The 14,004-nt window shown below is 44.0% G+C and overlaps 1 protein-coding gene across 1 annotated transcript in view; it reads left to right on the plus strand.

Annotated features, from left to right (window-relative positions):
- col28a1a (collagen, type XXVIII, alpha 1a) overlaps window positions 1–14,004 on the plus strand; it is a 41,156-nt gene that overhangs the window by 22,078 nt on the left and 5,074 nt on the right. Inside the window, exons 20-29 of the mRNA XM_056298918.1 lie at window positions 6,131–6,202; window positions 10,586–10,654; window positions 10,773–10,841; window positions 10,949–11,017; window positions 11,125–11,193; window positions 11,365–11,433; window positions 11,584–11,652; window positions 13,528–13,596; window positions 13,697–13,777; window positions 13,928–13,963. Of these exons, the coding sequence (XP_056154893.1) occupies window positions 6,131–6,202; window positions 10,586–10,654; window positions 10,773–10,841; window positions 10,949–11,017; window positions 11,125–11,193; window positions 11,365–11,433; window positions 11,584–11,652; window positions 13,528–13,596; window positions 13,697–13,777; window positions 13,928–13,963 (672 nt within the window). The remainder of the gene's footprint in view (window positions 1–6,130; window positions 6,203–10,585; window positions 10,655–10,772; window positions 10,842–10,948; window positions 11,018–11,124; window positions 11,194–11,364; window positions 11,434–11,583; window positions 11,653–13,527; window positions 13,597–13,696; window positions 13,778–13,927; window positions 13,964–14,004) is intronic.

Here is a 14,004-nt window from a genome sequence, read left to right on the forward strand (position 1 = left end):
CCACTCACAAAACACAACCCAGAAAACCACAACCACTCACAAAACCACAACCCAGAAAACCACAACCACTCACAAAACACAACCCAGAAAACCACAACCACTCACAAACACAACCCAGAAAACCACAACCACTCACAAAACACAACCCAGAAAACCACAACCACTCACAAACACAACTCAGAAACCACAACCACTCACAAAACACAACCCAGAAAACCACAACCACTCACAAACACAACTCAGAAACCACAACCACTCACAAAACACAACTGAGAAAACCACAACCACTCACAAAACACAACTCAGAAAACCACAACCACTCACAAAACACAACTCAGAAAACCACAACCACTCACAAAACACAACCAAGGAAACCACAACCACTCAAAAAACACAACTCAGAAAACCACAACCACTCACAAAACACAACCAAGGAAACCACAACCACTCACAAACAACCCAGGAAACCACAACCACTCACAAAACACAACCCAGAAAACCACAACCACTCACAAACACAACCCAGAAAACCACAACCACTCACAAACACAACCCAGAAAATCACAACTACTCACAAACACAACTCAGAAAACCACAACCACTCACAAACACAACTCAGAAAACCACAACCACTCACAAAACACAACCCAGAAAACCACAACCACTCACAAAACACAACTCAGAAAACCACAACCACTCACAAAACACAACCCAGAAAACCACAACCACTCACAAAACACAACACAGAAAACCACAACCACTCACAAACACAACTCAGAAAACCACAACCACTCACAAAACACAACCCAGAAAACCACAACCACTCACAAACACAACCCAGAAAACCACAACCAATCACAAGCACAACACAGAAAACCACAACCACTCACAAAGCACAACCCAGAAAACCACAACCACTCACAAAACACAACTCAGAAAACCACAACCACTCACAAAACACAACCCAGAAAACCACAACCACTCACAAAACACAACACAGAAAACCACAACCACTCACAAAACACAACACAGAAAACCACAACCACTCACAAACACAACACAGAAAACCACAACCACTCACAAAACACAACTCAGAAAACCACAACCACTCACAAAACACAACCCAGAAAACCACAACCACTCACAGGTACAACTCAGAAAACCACAACCACTCACAAACACAACACAGAAAACCACAACCACTCACAAACACAACTCAGAAAACCACAACCACTCACAAACACAGGTCAGAAAACCACAACCACTCACAAACACAGGTCAGAAAACAGGCAAATAATGCTTTCATGTTCAAGTAGAGAAAGGCTCAGCTGTAGGCACTAGTAGGAATGCTGTTGAGGAGCAAAAATAACAGCCGGCGTCAGTTGGTGACTGGTCATGTCTTTTGTGCAGATGCACACACGACCACTCATAAAGAGGACGTCCATATTATTCAACACCGGACAACAGCCTGAGCCAATACTGCATTCTTTCACATGCAGGTGGTTCTCATCAAAGTGTTTTGTGAAGCGGAAAAGTAACCACAAAGAGTGCAGAAATCATGGGGTAACTCTTTATACACCATTCATTAGAATGATTGTATTTAATTAATAAGTCAATACACCAAAATTGTGGAATAACAATAATAATAATAACAATAATACATAAGACTTAAATAGCACTTTTGTAAATATTCAAAGATGCTTTACCATGGTGATGAACGAGGCAACGAAAACGGGGGGATGGAGGTTAGCTGGGAAGGGTTAGTCTGAAGAAATGAGTTTGGAGGCCTTTTTGAACGCAGACAGAGTCAGGGCAGCTTTGGTGTGGTTTGGAAGTGTTCCACAGAGAGGGTGGCCACTGAAAGGGCCCTGTCACCCCAGGTCCGCTTGGTCCTGGTGACTTCCAGGAGGTTGGTATTAGTGGACCTGAGGAAATGGGATGGGGTGTGCTGGTGGAGGTTGGAGTGGTAGGGGGAGCCATGTTGTTAAGAGCCTTGCAGGTGATAAGTAGAATTTTGAAGTTTAACTGGGAGCTAGTGGAGCTCTTGGAGGGCAGGGGGGATGTGAGCCCCTGAGCATCTGCTGGTGAGCAGATGGTCGTTCGGGTTATGTACATATTGAAGTTCATTGAGGACTGTGTTCGTGGTACTGTAAAGGATGCTGTTGCAGTTATCAAGCATGGACACTATGAATGCATGGAGTGTTTCTGCAGAAGTAGGTGACGGTGAGGGTCAGAGGCAGGTAACATTGTGAAGGTAGAAGAAGGCAGTTTTAGTGGTCTGGTTGACATGGGGCAGAATTGAGAGGGTGGGATAAAAGATAATAATAATAATAATAATAACGATAATAATATAATACATATTTTATTTAAAGGCACCTTTAATGACACTCAAGGTCACCTTACATCAAATACATTAAAACAATGCAGTAAAAACATTAGTGCAATCAACAATAAAACACACAATAAGCAATAGAGCATACATCAGCAGTTTTTAAAGAAAGATGGGTAACACTTTAGTATGGGGAACATATTCTAAGTAACAAAAACTTAATTTACAGTAATTTAACACTATGAACACTTGTAGTTTTGTGTTTTGTTATGTAAGAACAGACCATATTCATTAAGTGTTAGTAAGGGAGAATAACTCTTCTTGTGGTACTACCACCTTATAAAGGCCATACTAAGCAAAGCATATTGAGATGGTACTACTAATAAGCAATAATTCTGAGGTTGTAGAGGGAAAACTCATAGATAATGGCTTACTGGTTGTATAATAAGGCCATGCAGAATACGGCATTAATAAGTGCTTAATAAAGACCAATGAAGAGCCAATATGTTGCTAATTTGCATGCTAATACGCACCTAATGAATGGTGTATATGTTCCCCATACTAAAGTGTTACCGAAAGATGGATTTGATGCTGTTAATGCTGTTAAAGTGAGTATGCTAGTTTAAAAAGGTGGGTTTTAAGAACAGATTGGAATTCTGTAGTCGAGACCAGTAAGCGGATGTGACAAGGAATGGAGTTCCAGAGTTTGGGTGCAGCAGAAGAAAAAGCCCTGGCACCCATTGTGCTGAGGTTGATGGCTGGTAGTGCCAATAGACCGGCTGGTGAAGACTGCAGGGAGCGAGATGAAGTGTAAGTCTGAAGGAGGTCTGTGATGAAGAGGTTTGACTGTTAATAATACATGTTTTAAAATTAATCCTCTGTGACAGGAAGGCAGTGTAATTGAATCAGCAGGGGACAGACATGGTCAGTGGACTTTGAACGTGTAATAATCCGTGCTGCAGAATTCTGGATGAGTTGAAGTCGGTGAATAAGTTTGTTGGGGATGTCTGCCAGGATCGCATTGCAGTAGTCAATGCATGATGTGACCAAAGCATTGACTAAGACTTCTGTGTAAAGCAGGGTTTAGTCTGGAGATGTTTCACTGATGGAAAAAGGCAGTCCGGGAGATATTGTTTATATGACCAGAAAAGGAAAGGGTACTATCTAGGATAACACCAAGGCTCTTAGCCTGAGTGGAGATAGGTATAGTGGCTCCAGCAATGAGGAGTGAACAAATATTAGTTCTTGAGAGTGTAGATTTAGTGCCAATGAGGAGTAGCTCAGTTTTACTAATGTTGAATTTCAGATAATTGTTAGTCATCCATATCTGTATGTCATGGAAACAAGCAGGGAGGGTACTGGAGGGGAGAGTGGAAGTGGGCTTCGTGGACACATAAAGTTGTGTATCATCATCATAGCAGTGGAAATGGACATTATAGTGCCAGAAGATATTGCCAAGAGGGAGGAGTTAAATAATAAACAGGAGTGGGCCCCAACATTGAACCTGTGGACCTCCATGAAGAACTATCAAACTTTCTGACTGGTAACTCTAAATTTGTACAAAATGTGCCCTGTCTGTAAGGTAGGAAGCAAACTAATGATACACAGTGCCCCCAACTCCAATGCTAGCCAGACAATCAAAGAGGAGCTGATGGGATATAGTGTCAAGGCTGCGGTGAGGTCAAAGAGGATGAGGATAGAGAGTAGACTGGAGTCAGCTGCATGAAGGAGGTCATTAGCGATCTTAACCAGGGCTGTTTCTGTGCTATGTTTGAGGCAAAGGCCCATTTGGAATTGTTCAAAGAGATTATTGTTTTCAAGGTAGATCTGGAGTTGAGATGCAACTACCCGCTGAAGGATTTTGGAGACGAATGGTAAATTAGAACTAGGCCAGTAGTTGTTTTGGTCATTGGAATCTGAATTGGTTTTTTTTGTTGGTTTTTTTGCCCGAGTTGGTCTGATTACGGCAACCTTCAGTGAAGGGGATACTGTACCAGTGGACAGAGAGGAGTTGATGATGGTGGTTATCAGGGAGATGATAGAGGACAGGCCTATTTTAACTAGGGTTGTGGGAATAGGATCCAGATGACATGTGGAAGTGCTAGACTTGGTAATAAGTTCAAAAATGTGATTTTCAGTGGGAAAACTGAAGTCACATAGGACAGTGGATGGGGACAGTTTCATGGTGCTGTTGATGGTAAGTCAGTCTGCATGATGTTAGCAGATGCTAGCAACTCATGAATGGTACTAATGTAGGATTTGAAAAACTTCAAAAAAGCAGATCATTGTTCATTAGAATACTGAATTACAATACTGTTCATATTAGTTTCAGGTGGATTTAGTAAACTTTTAACTGTGGAGAAGAGTTCCAGTATCCCCTTCAACTGTACTGACGATATTTGCATAATATGATGTTTTAGCTGTTGAAAGAGCATTTTTGTAATGAAGTATATGATTTGAATACATTTGTTTGTGAACAGCAAGTCTAGTCCAGGTGCAAAGACTCTCAAGGTGCCAACCTATAGCCTTGAAGATAAGATCCATAAGATCAGGGAGTGAGGAGGTGGGATCTGCTGAGATCATCTGGATTAACATATCTAATGTTGCGGTATGATATGGTACGATGCACCCTTGATTTACTGAGCAGTAGGTTGGTGTTGGATAACGCAACTTCGTGGTCAGAGATGGGTAATTCAGCAGAGGTGGTATAATAAGATGTGATGTCAGAACAGCAAACTAAGTCAAGGATATGACCCTTGGTTTAGTCCATTTTATTTGTATAGCCATCATCACCAATTACAAATTTGCGTCAGTGGGCTTTATAGCAACACAGCATCCTGTCTGTAGACCCTCGCATCAGATAAGGAACAACTCCTTAAAATAAATAAATAAATGGTGTGGGTTGTAAAGTTGACATATTGTGTTAGATCAAACCAATCTAACTTTGCTTTAAAATCTTTACTGTCGAGGGCGTCCGGGTAGCATAGTGGTCTTTTGCGTTGCCTACAAACACAGGGATCGGTGGTTCGAATCCCCGTGTTGCCTCCAGCTTGGTCGGGCATCCCTACAGACACAATTGGCCGTGTCTGCAGGTGGGAAGCTGGATGTGGGTATATATCCTGGTCGCTGCACTAGTGCCTCCTCTGGTCGGTCAGGGCCCCTGTTTGGGGTAGAGGGGGAACTGGGGGGAATAGCGTGATCCTCCCACGTGCTACGTCCCCCTGGTGAAACTCCTCACTGTCAGGTGAAAAGAAGCGGCTGGTGATTCCACATGTATTGGAGGAGACATGTGGTAGTCTGCAGCCCTCCCTGGATCAGCAGAGGGGGTGGAGCAGTGACCGGGACGGCTCGGAGGAGTGGGGTGATTGGTCGGATACAATTGGGGAGAAAAAAGGGGAAAAAGTTAAAAAAAAAACAAACAAACAAAAAGAACATTAAGTCCCCCATTAGGATCATATTGGGAGACATTGCAGTAAGGGTGGTTAAAACTGTCGAGAGTTCAGCGATGAAAGTATTCGTTGCCTTAGGTGGTCTATACAGAGCAGCAACAATGATGGGTGTAGAGCCATAGAGCTTAACAGCTAGCAGTTCAGGGGAAGATTGATCAGGCAGAGAGAGTGGCTTTAGTTTTATTCTGTCGAGATAGATCAGCATGAGGCCGCATCGTCTACCCGAAGACCAAGGTTTGCTTATGTAAACGGTATGACGCCAAGGTTAAGAACTTTGGTCCATTACACGGCTTTGACGTTTGGAGACAGTGTGTAATGGCAAGTATGTTAATGTACTGTATGTGTTTTACAGGGGGACAGAGGTGACCGTGGGTTAAGGGGACTCTCTGGATCCCCAGGCCCAGTCGGACCAGCAGGAGCTAAGGTATGTTAAGTACAGGTAACACCCAAATAGCTCAAGTACTGCCCACTAAAAATGTGTGGTTTAAGTACGGTCAAGGTCAGACCTCTGCTTGCCGGTTGGGAAATAGAGCGTCAGAGCTATTTAGCTTGGGTCAGGTTGAGAACCCTGTCTTCATGAGAGGAGGGTGTGTAGAATTTTTAGGGATTAGCTACAATGGCCGAGATAAGGTCATGTAAGATGATTACAAGCGACACTTTGATTTGTGTCTTGGTGTTTTATTAATTATTACAAATTCGTCATTTAAAGAACTGTTTATGCAACATCTCAGTGTGTTTTCTCCAGCTTGTAATCAGCTGAAGAAATGAGGGCCAGTGTCTACCTGTCCATACCGTCAATGCTGTCACTCAAAGTGATCTTACCTGGGGACATTAACTGTTGCAGTCAGTCTGCACATGCTTCAGGAGTAATCGCCATGCATTTTCTACTGTCTCTTTCTACTGAAAGTAAAACAAGTATGAAAGGCAGGATTCGGTTTTTCTATTTTTCTCTTTTTAACAGAGCGCCCCCTAGTTCAGCTTCTCTCAACTTATCTGATGCTCCTGTCATAAGACACTCATTTACATAGTCAATCAGATCAAATCATCACTATATCAAACCCTACACCCCCTTACTGCAAACCCTCTAAACAAAGGTCAGCTCATGAATATTTATGAGGACTAGACCCCTCCACACTTGTTGAGACAGTTGAGAAAAGTCATGGGTAAAGGTATAAAGCACAATAATAGACAGTCAATAGTCATAATGTGTTCAAGGTTTTTAGACATGAAAAGTTAAACCTGATGTCCGATTTTGGTCAAACTGTAACCACCAAAATGTCACGTGACAATTGCAGTTGTATTGAATTACTTAGTACAGCTGTTGATCAACCTTCGCTCTCAGACAAAGTCATCTGAGCACCTTTTATGAGAACAACAACCTATCTGTGTGCCTGGCTCAAGGGAAGCAAGGTTGTCCTGGTTGCAAGTTTTACCTGATTATCCACTGCACGGTGGCCCAGTGGTTAGCGCTGTTGCCTCATGGCAAGAAGGTCCTGGGTTCAAACCCTTGGGTTGTCTAATCTTGGGGGTCATCCCAGGTCGTCCTCTGTGTGGAGTTTGCATGTTCTCCCCGTGTCTGCGGTGGGTTTTCTCCGAGTGTTCCGGTTTCCCCCACCATCAAAAAGACATGCACGTTAGGGTTAATACTCCTGTCTGTGTCCCTGACTGAGGCACGGCAAGAAGAACTGGAGTTGGTCCCCGGGCGCTGCACGGTGGCTGCCCACTGCTCCTAGCTACACAGCTAGGATGGGTTACATGCAGAGCGTAACTCTCCTACAGGGATCAATAGAGTATATCAAAATGAATTAAATATCAATATCAAACATTTGTCTTCTCCGCATTACCTAATTGAGAATAACTGCATCCAGGGGCAATTCTAGGATCAGAGCTTTAGGGGTGCTGAGCACCCAGAGTGCTGGCCGGCCAGGCAAGATAAATTTGGGGGGGTGGATCAAACCATTTTCGAAGCATGGGGGGTGCTGTATTTTTGTTGTTAAAATATTACGTTTAAACCATATACTGGATATGGTTTTGACATTTCTTCAGCTTATTAAACATGGACATACAGTAAAAAATAAAAAATAAAAAATCTCTTCAATTTTAGGGGTGCTGGGGTTCAATTTAGGGGTGCTGCAGCACCCCCAAAAGTGGGCTAGAAACGCCTATGCCTGCATCCCAACCAGCTGAGATCTGTATCTTACCTAACAAGACCCGCATCTTAAGAATACCTGCACCCCAACCAGCTGAGATCTGTATCTTACCTAACAAGACCCGCATCTTAAGAATACCTGCACCCCAACCAGCTGTGATCTGTATCTTACCTAACAAGACCCGCATCTTAAGAATACCTGCACCCCAACCAGCTGAGATCTGTATCTTACCTAACAAGATCTGCATCTTAAGAATACCTGCACCGCAACCAGCTGCGATCTGTATCTTACCTAACAAGACCCGCATCTTAAGAATACCTGCACCCCAACCAGCTGTGATCTGTATCTTACCTAACAAGACCCGCATCTTAAGAATACCTGCATCCAAAGGAGTTGAATCAAGTGCAACTGGACTTGGTATACACTCACCGGCCACTTTATTAGGCACACCCGTCCAACTGCTCGTTAACGCAAATTTCTAATCAGCCAATCACATGGCAGCAACTCAATGCATTTAGGCATGTAGACATGGTCAAGACGATCTGCTGCAGTTCAAACCGAGCATCAGAATGGGGAAGAAAGGTGATTTAAGTGACTTTGAACGTGGCATGGTTATTGGTGCCAGACGGGCTGGTCTGAGTATTTCAGAAACTGCTGATCTACTGGGATTTTCACGCACAACCATCTCTAGGATTTACAGAGAATGGTCCGAAAAAGAGAAAATATCCAGTGAGCGGCAGTTCTGTGGGCGAAAATGCCTTGTTGATGCCAGAGGTCAGAGGAGAATGGCCAGACTGGTTCGAGCTGATAGAAAGGCAACAGTAACTCAAATAACCACTCATAACAACCGAGGTATGCAGAAGAGCATCTCTGAACGCACAACACGTCGAACCTTGAGGCAGATGGGCTACAGCAGCAGAAGACCACACCGGGTGCCACTCCTGTCAGCTAAGAACAGGAAACTGAGGCTACAGTTCGCACAGGCTCACCAAAATTGGACAATAGAAGATTGGAAAAACGTTGCCTGGTCTGATGAGTCTCGATTTCTGCTGCGACATTCGGATGGTAGGGTCAGAATTTGGCGTCAACAACATGAAAGCATGGATCCATCCTGCCTTGTATCAACGGTTCAGGCTGGTGGTGGTGGTGTAATGGTGTGGGGGATATTTTCTTGGCACACTTCGGGCCCCTTAGTACCAATTGAGCATCGTGTCAACGCCACAGCCTACCTGAGTATTGTTGCTGACCATGTCCATCCCCTTATGACCACAGTGTTCCCATCTTCTGATGGCTACTTCCAGCAGGATAACGCGCCATGTCATAAAGCTCGAATCATCTCAGACTGGTTTCTTGAACATGACAATGAGTTCACTGTACTCAAATGGCCTCCACAGTCACCAGATCTCAATCCAATAGAGCACCTTTGGGATGTGGTGGACCAGGAGATTCGCATCATGGATGTGCAGCCGACAAATCTGCAGCAACTGCGTGATGCTATCATGTCAATATGGACCAAACTCTCTGAGGAATGTTTGCAGTACCTTGTTGAATCTATGCCACGAAGGATTAAGGCAGTTCTGAAGGCAAAAGGGGGTCCAACCCGGTACTAGCAAAGTGTACCTAATAAAGTGGCCAGTGAGTGTATATCCGTGAAGACATTTCGCCTGTCATCCAAGAGGCTTCCTCAGTTCGTGCCTTTCTGACTAGACCAAGCTAGTCTGACTGGCTGGTGATGAGACTCAGAATGTATCCTCTTGGAGGAGAAACCAAACAACCACTACACAAACGGATGGCCCAACACAGAAGGCCAATCTCCTCAGGACAAGACTCAGCAGTCTATCTACACCTAAAGGAGAAGACACACTCCTTCGAGGACAGCAACGTACACATTTTGGACAGAGAAGATAGATGGTTTGAAAGAGGGGTGAAGGAAGCCATGTATGCGAAACTGGAAAAACCATCCCTCAACAGAGGAGGAGGTCTGCGACACCACCTATCTCCCACTTACAATGCCGTCCTTTCATCTCTACCCAGGAGACCCAGGAAGCCTAGCCTCCAAGAACAACAGTTGGTCACTAATGGCTCCAACGACTCTCATGACCACTGAACAATGAAGTCGAAACTAACACCCCCAATGACCGTCGCTGCTAAACAAATGCAAATCAATAGCTCCGATGGCGACGAGCGCAGCCAAATATCGGTACACAAAAGAGCCACTCATATCTATGGCTCTGTTAGCGACGGGCGTTGGTAAACATCGGGACACAAAGAGCCATGGACATCTATAGCTCTGACAACAACTCCAAAGAGGATAAATGCTGAGTCTCATCACCAGCCAGTCAGACTAGCTTGGTCTAGTCAGAAAGGCACGAACTGAGGAAGCCTCTTGGATGAGAGGCGAAACGTCTTCACGGATATATACCAAGTCCAGTTGCACTTGATTCAACTCCTTTGGATAACCATGACCTGGATGAACGAGAACATTCACAGACAATACCTGCATCCCAGCCAGCTGAGATCTGTATCTTACCTAACAACCTGCATCTTGTCTAATTAAATCTATTTTATCTATTTTATTTCAGTATAAATCAAAGTATAAATCAAACTGAGTGTGTGGTGTTTCACGACAGTTGTGTTTAACAATAACTTTTGTTCAGGGAGAACCAGGAAGCTTGGGAATTATGGGTCCACCTGGGCCTCCTGGACGTGGCCTACCAGGGTCAAAGGTACTAATATCCACTTTGCTACCAGTACCCACCAAACAACACACTAACTTAACACAGTAATTAAATTAGGCTTAATAAGATCAATAATGATTTCAGCCTTTTTATGTCAACATAACAGGGAGAACCTGGGCCAATGGGAACAGCCGGACCTGTTGGAGAACACGGAGTAGGAATTCCCGGGCCTAAGGTAATATTTACAGACACACGGAGGTCACACTGCTTTAGGTGATGGTAAATTTGTCTCAAGTTTTGCCTGCTAGTGCCACATCTTATTTTGTTTGTATTTTCTTTCAGGGTGACAGGGGGAATCCTGGACCTGCAGGGTCAACAGGCACAAAGGGCGATGGTTTTCCAGGACCACAGGTGAGAGGGAAGACTTATCAAACGATGAGAATATGTACTGAAGAGATTCAGGTTTGTATTAATGAATAAATGAATCTGGAAACATCTGTCACTCTTCGTATTAACAGGGGCTGCCAGGCTTACCAGGGCCTCCAGGGGAAATTGGAGCTGAGGGCAAGGGATTACCTGGGCCCAAGGTTAGCTCCCTTCCTCGTAGCATGACTTCCTGACTCACTGCGGCTCTCTCTTCATACGCTCATACTTTACGTGCATTTGCATGCACGTAAATATTCACACAACTAACCACCATAATAAGTTCCACATTGTTAACCATGTGAAGTTGAAAGCTAATTTATTTTATCCATCAGGGTGACAGAGGCTCAGCTGGGGTCCCTGGGCCTGCAGGTCCTCCAGGTATTGGTCTTTTTGGACCAAAGGTAAGTAAGTGCATGTGTTTGACAACAACCTTTTTCAATGAATACCATCACAGAGACTCACAAGGTAAAATATTGTAATGCAAATCACCAATATCAAATTACCTTAATGTGGCAGCATCGCCCCTGTACCTCACTGTGTGACATTTATAGGGCTCCACTGGGCAACCTGGTCCTCCAGGCTTACCAGGGCCTCCAGGAGAAGGTATTCAAGGTCCAAAGGTAAAGCAGTAGGCAAAAATAGACTATTTTTGTGGCTATTTCCCCCCCCTTTTTCTCCCCAATTGTATCCGGCCAATTACCCCCGCCGTCCTGGTCTCTGCTCCACCCCCTCTGCCGATCCGGGGAGGGCTGCAGACTACCACATGTCTCCTCCGATACATGTGGAGTCACCAGCCGCTTCTTTTCACCTGACAGTGAGGAGTTTCACCAGGGGGACGTAGCTCGTGGAGGATCACGCTATTCCCCCCAGTTCCCCCGCTGTGTCTGTAGGGATGCCTGACCAAGCCAGAGGTAACACGGGGATTCGAACCGGCGAGCCCCATGTTGGTAGCAAAACAAGACTTGTTAATAGGTTCTCTCATGCTGAGTAGCAAAAGCGAAAATGGACACAAAATTAAACTCCAACCAACAACTACGTCATTTGGTTTTCAGCAAAAACAAATTCAAGATATACAAATCCCAATTCCAATGAAGTTGGGATGTTGTGTAAAAGGTGAATAAAAACTGAATACAATGATTTGCAAATCCTTTTTGACCTATATTCAATTGAATACACTACAAAGACAAGATATTTAATGTTCACACTGATAAACACTTGGGAAAACCATCGTCAGTTAACACAGTTGGTCGCTACATCTCCAAGTGCAAGTTAAAACTCTACCATGCAAAGCCAAAGCCAGATATCAACACCACCCAGAAACACCGCCAGCGTCTCTGGTCCGAGCTCATCTGAGATGGACTGACGGAAAGTGGACAAGTGTGCTGCGGTCTGACGAGTCCACATTTCACATTGTTTTTGGAGATCATGGACGCCGTGTCCTCCGGGCTAAAGAGGAAAAGGACCATCCAGATTGTTATCAGCACAAAGCCAGCATGTGTGATGGTATGGGGGGTGTTAGTGCCCAATGGCATCATGGGTAACTTGCACATCTGTGAAGGCACCATTAATGCTGAAAGGTACATACAGGTTTTGGAGCAACATATGCTGCCATCCAAGCGACGTCTTTTTCAGGGACGTCCCTGCTTATTTCAGCAAGACAATGCCAAGCCACATTCTGCACGTGTTCCACCAGCAGGGCTTGGAGCGTGTTGCAGGCATCAAATTCAAAATGAGTGAATATTTGCAAAAAACAATAAAGTTTATCAGTTTGAACATTAAACGTCTTGTCTTTGTAGTGTATTCAATTGAATATAGGTGGAAAAGGATTTGCAAATCATTGTCTTCTGTTTTTATTCACCTTTTACACAACGTCCCAACTTCACTGGAATCGGGGTTTGTAGATATAAGGGCACTGAGAGTACCATACTCTCTTTCGGGCAATGGAATGGTTATAAAAATTGAAGTTGACCCCGCATAGACAAGATATATGATATGAAAGAGAAATAATAACAATGCACAACTACTTCAAGAATCTTTTGTTATCTGTTTACTATGAAAGACTTGTTTAAACACCAGCACTCCAGCTCTCAGAGCACCTGAAGGTGTCCTGTCTGTTGTTCTTGTTGCTCCTCTTGTTCTTGTTGTTCTTATTGTTTCTGTTGTTCTTGTTGCTCCTCTTGTTCTTGTTCCAGTTCTCATTGTTCCAGTTGTTCTTGTTGTTCCTGTTGCTCCTCTTGTTCGTATTGTTTCTGTTGTTGTTATTGCTCCTGTTGCTCCTCTTGTTCCTGTTGCTCCTCTTGTTCTTGTTGTTCTTATTGTTTCTGTTGTTGTTATTGCTCCTGTTGCTCCTCTTGTTCCTGTTGTTCCTGTTGCTCCTGGTGTTCTTGTTGTTCTTGTTGTCCCTTAGAATAAGGGATGCATTAAAGGAACAAGGGCCGGGGGTCAGATTATCCCAAAGACAAAGAACTTAATAAATATTTGTGTGTTATTCATAGGGAGAACCAGGGTTTCAGGGGCCAATGGGCCCCCGGGGGCCTCCAGGGGATGGCTTCCCAGGGGAAAAGGTAAAAAACAATATGACTCTTTGCTCGTCGTAACATCACCTTTCACTTAATTCTGTTAAACGAAATGTTGGATTCATAAAGAGCATCTTGGCAAACACAGGGAGACAGGGGCATTCTTGGAGACAGGGGAAGAAAAGGAGAGAAGGGAGACTTCGGAGAGCCAGGATCTGCAGGACCAACGGTACCATAAAATTGCCCATCTTGGGAATATTTCAATCCACTGTTGCAGGAATAATTTTTTTTTTTAAAAAGCTGAACAACTCTGTACTTCTGTAGCAAAGTACTGGTAACAGTTATCGCTGAAGCCCTAAATGTGTGTTTAATCATTCAGGGAAGACCTGGTGAGAAGGGGGAACCAGGATTGTCAGTGAGTAAATGTACCATTACATATGTCACTGGTATTCTGAT

Source organism: Lampris incognitus, chromosome 18, assembly GCF_029633865.1.
Source record: "Lampris incognitus isolate fLamInc1 chromosome 18, fLamInc1.hap2, whole genome shotgun sequence".
Lineage (NCBI taxonomy): Eukaryota > Metazoa > Chordata > Actinopteri > Lampriformes > Lampridae > Lampris > Lampris incognitus.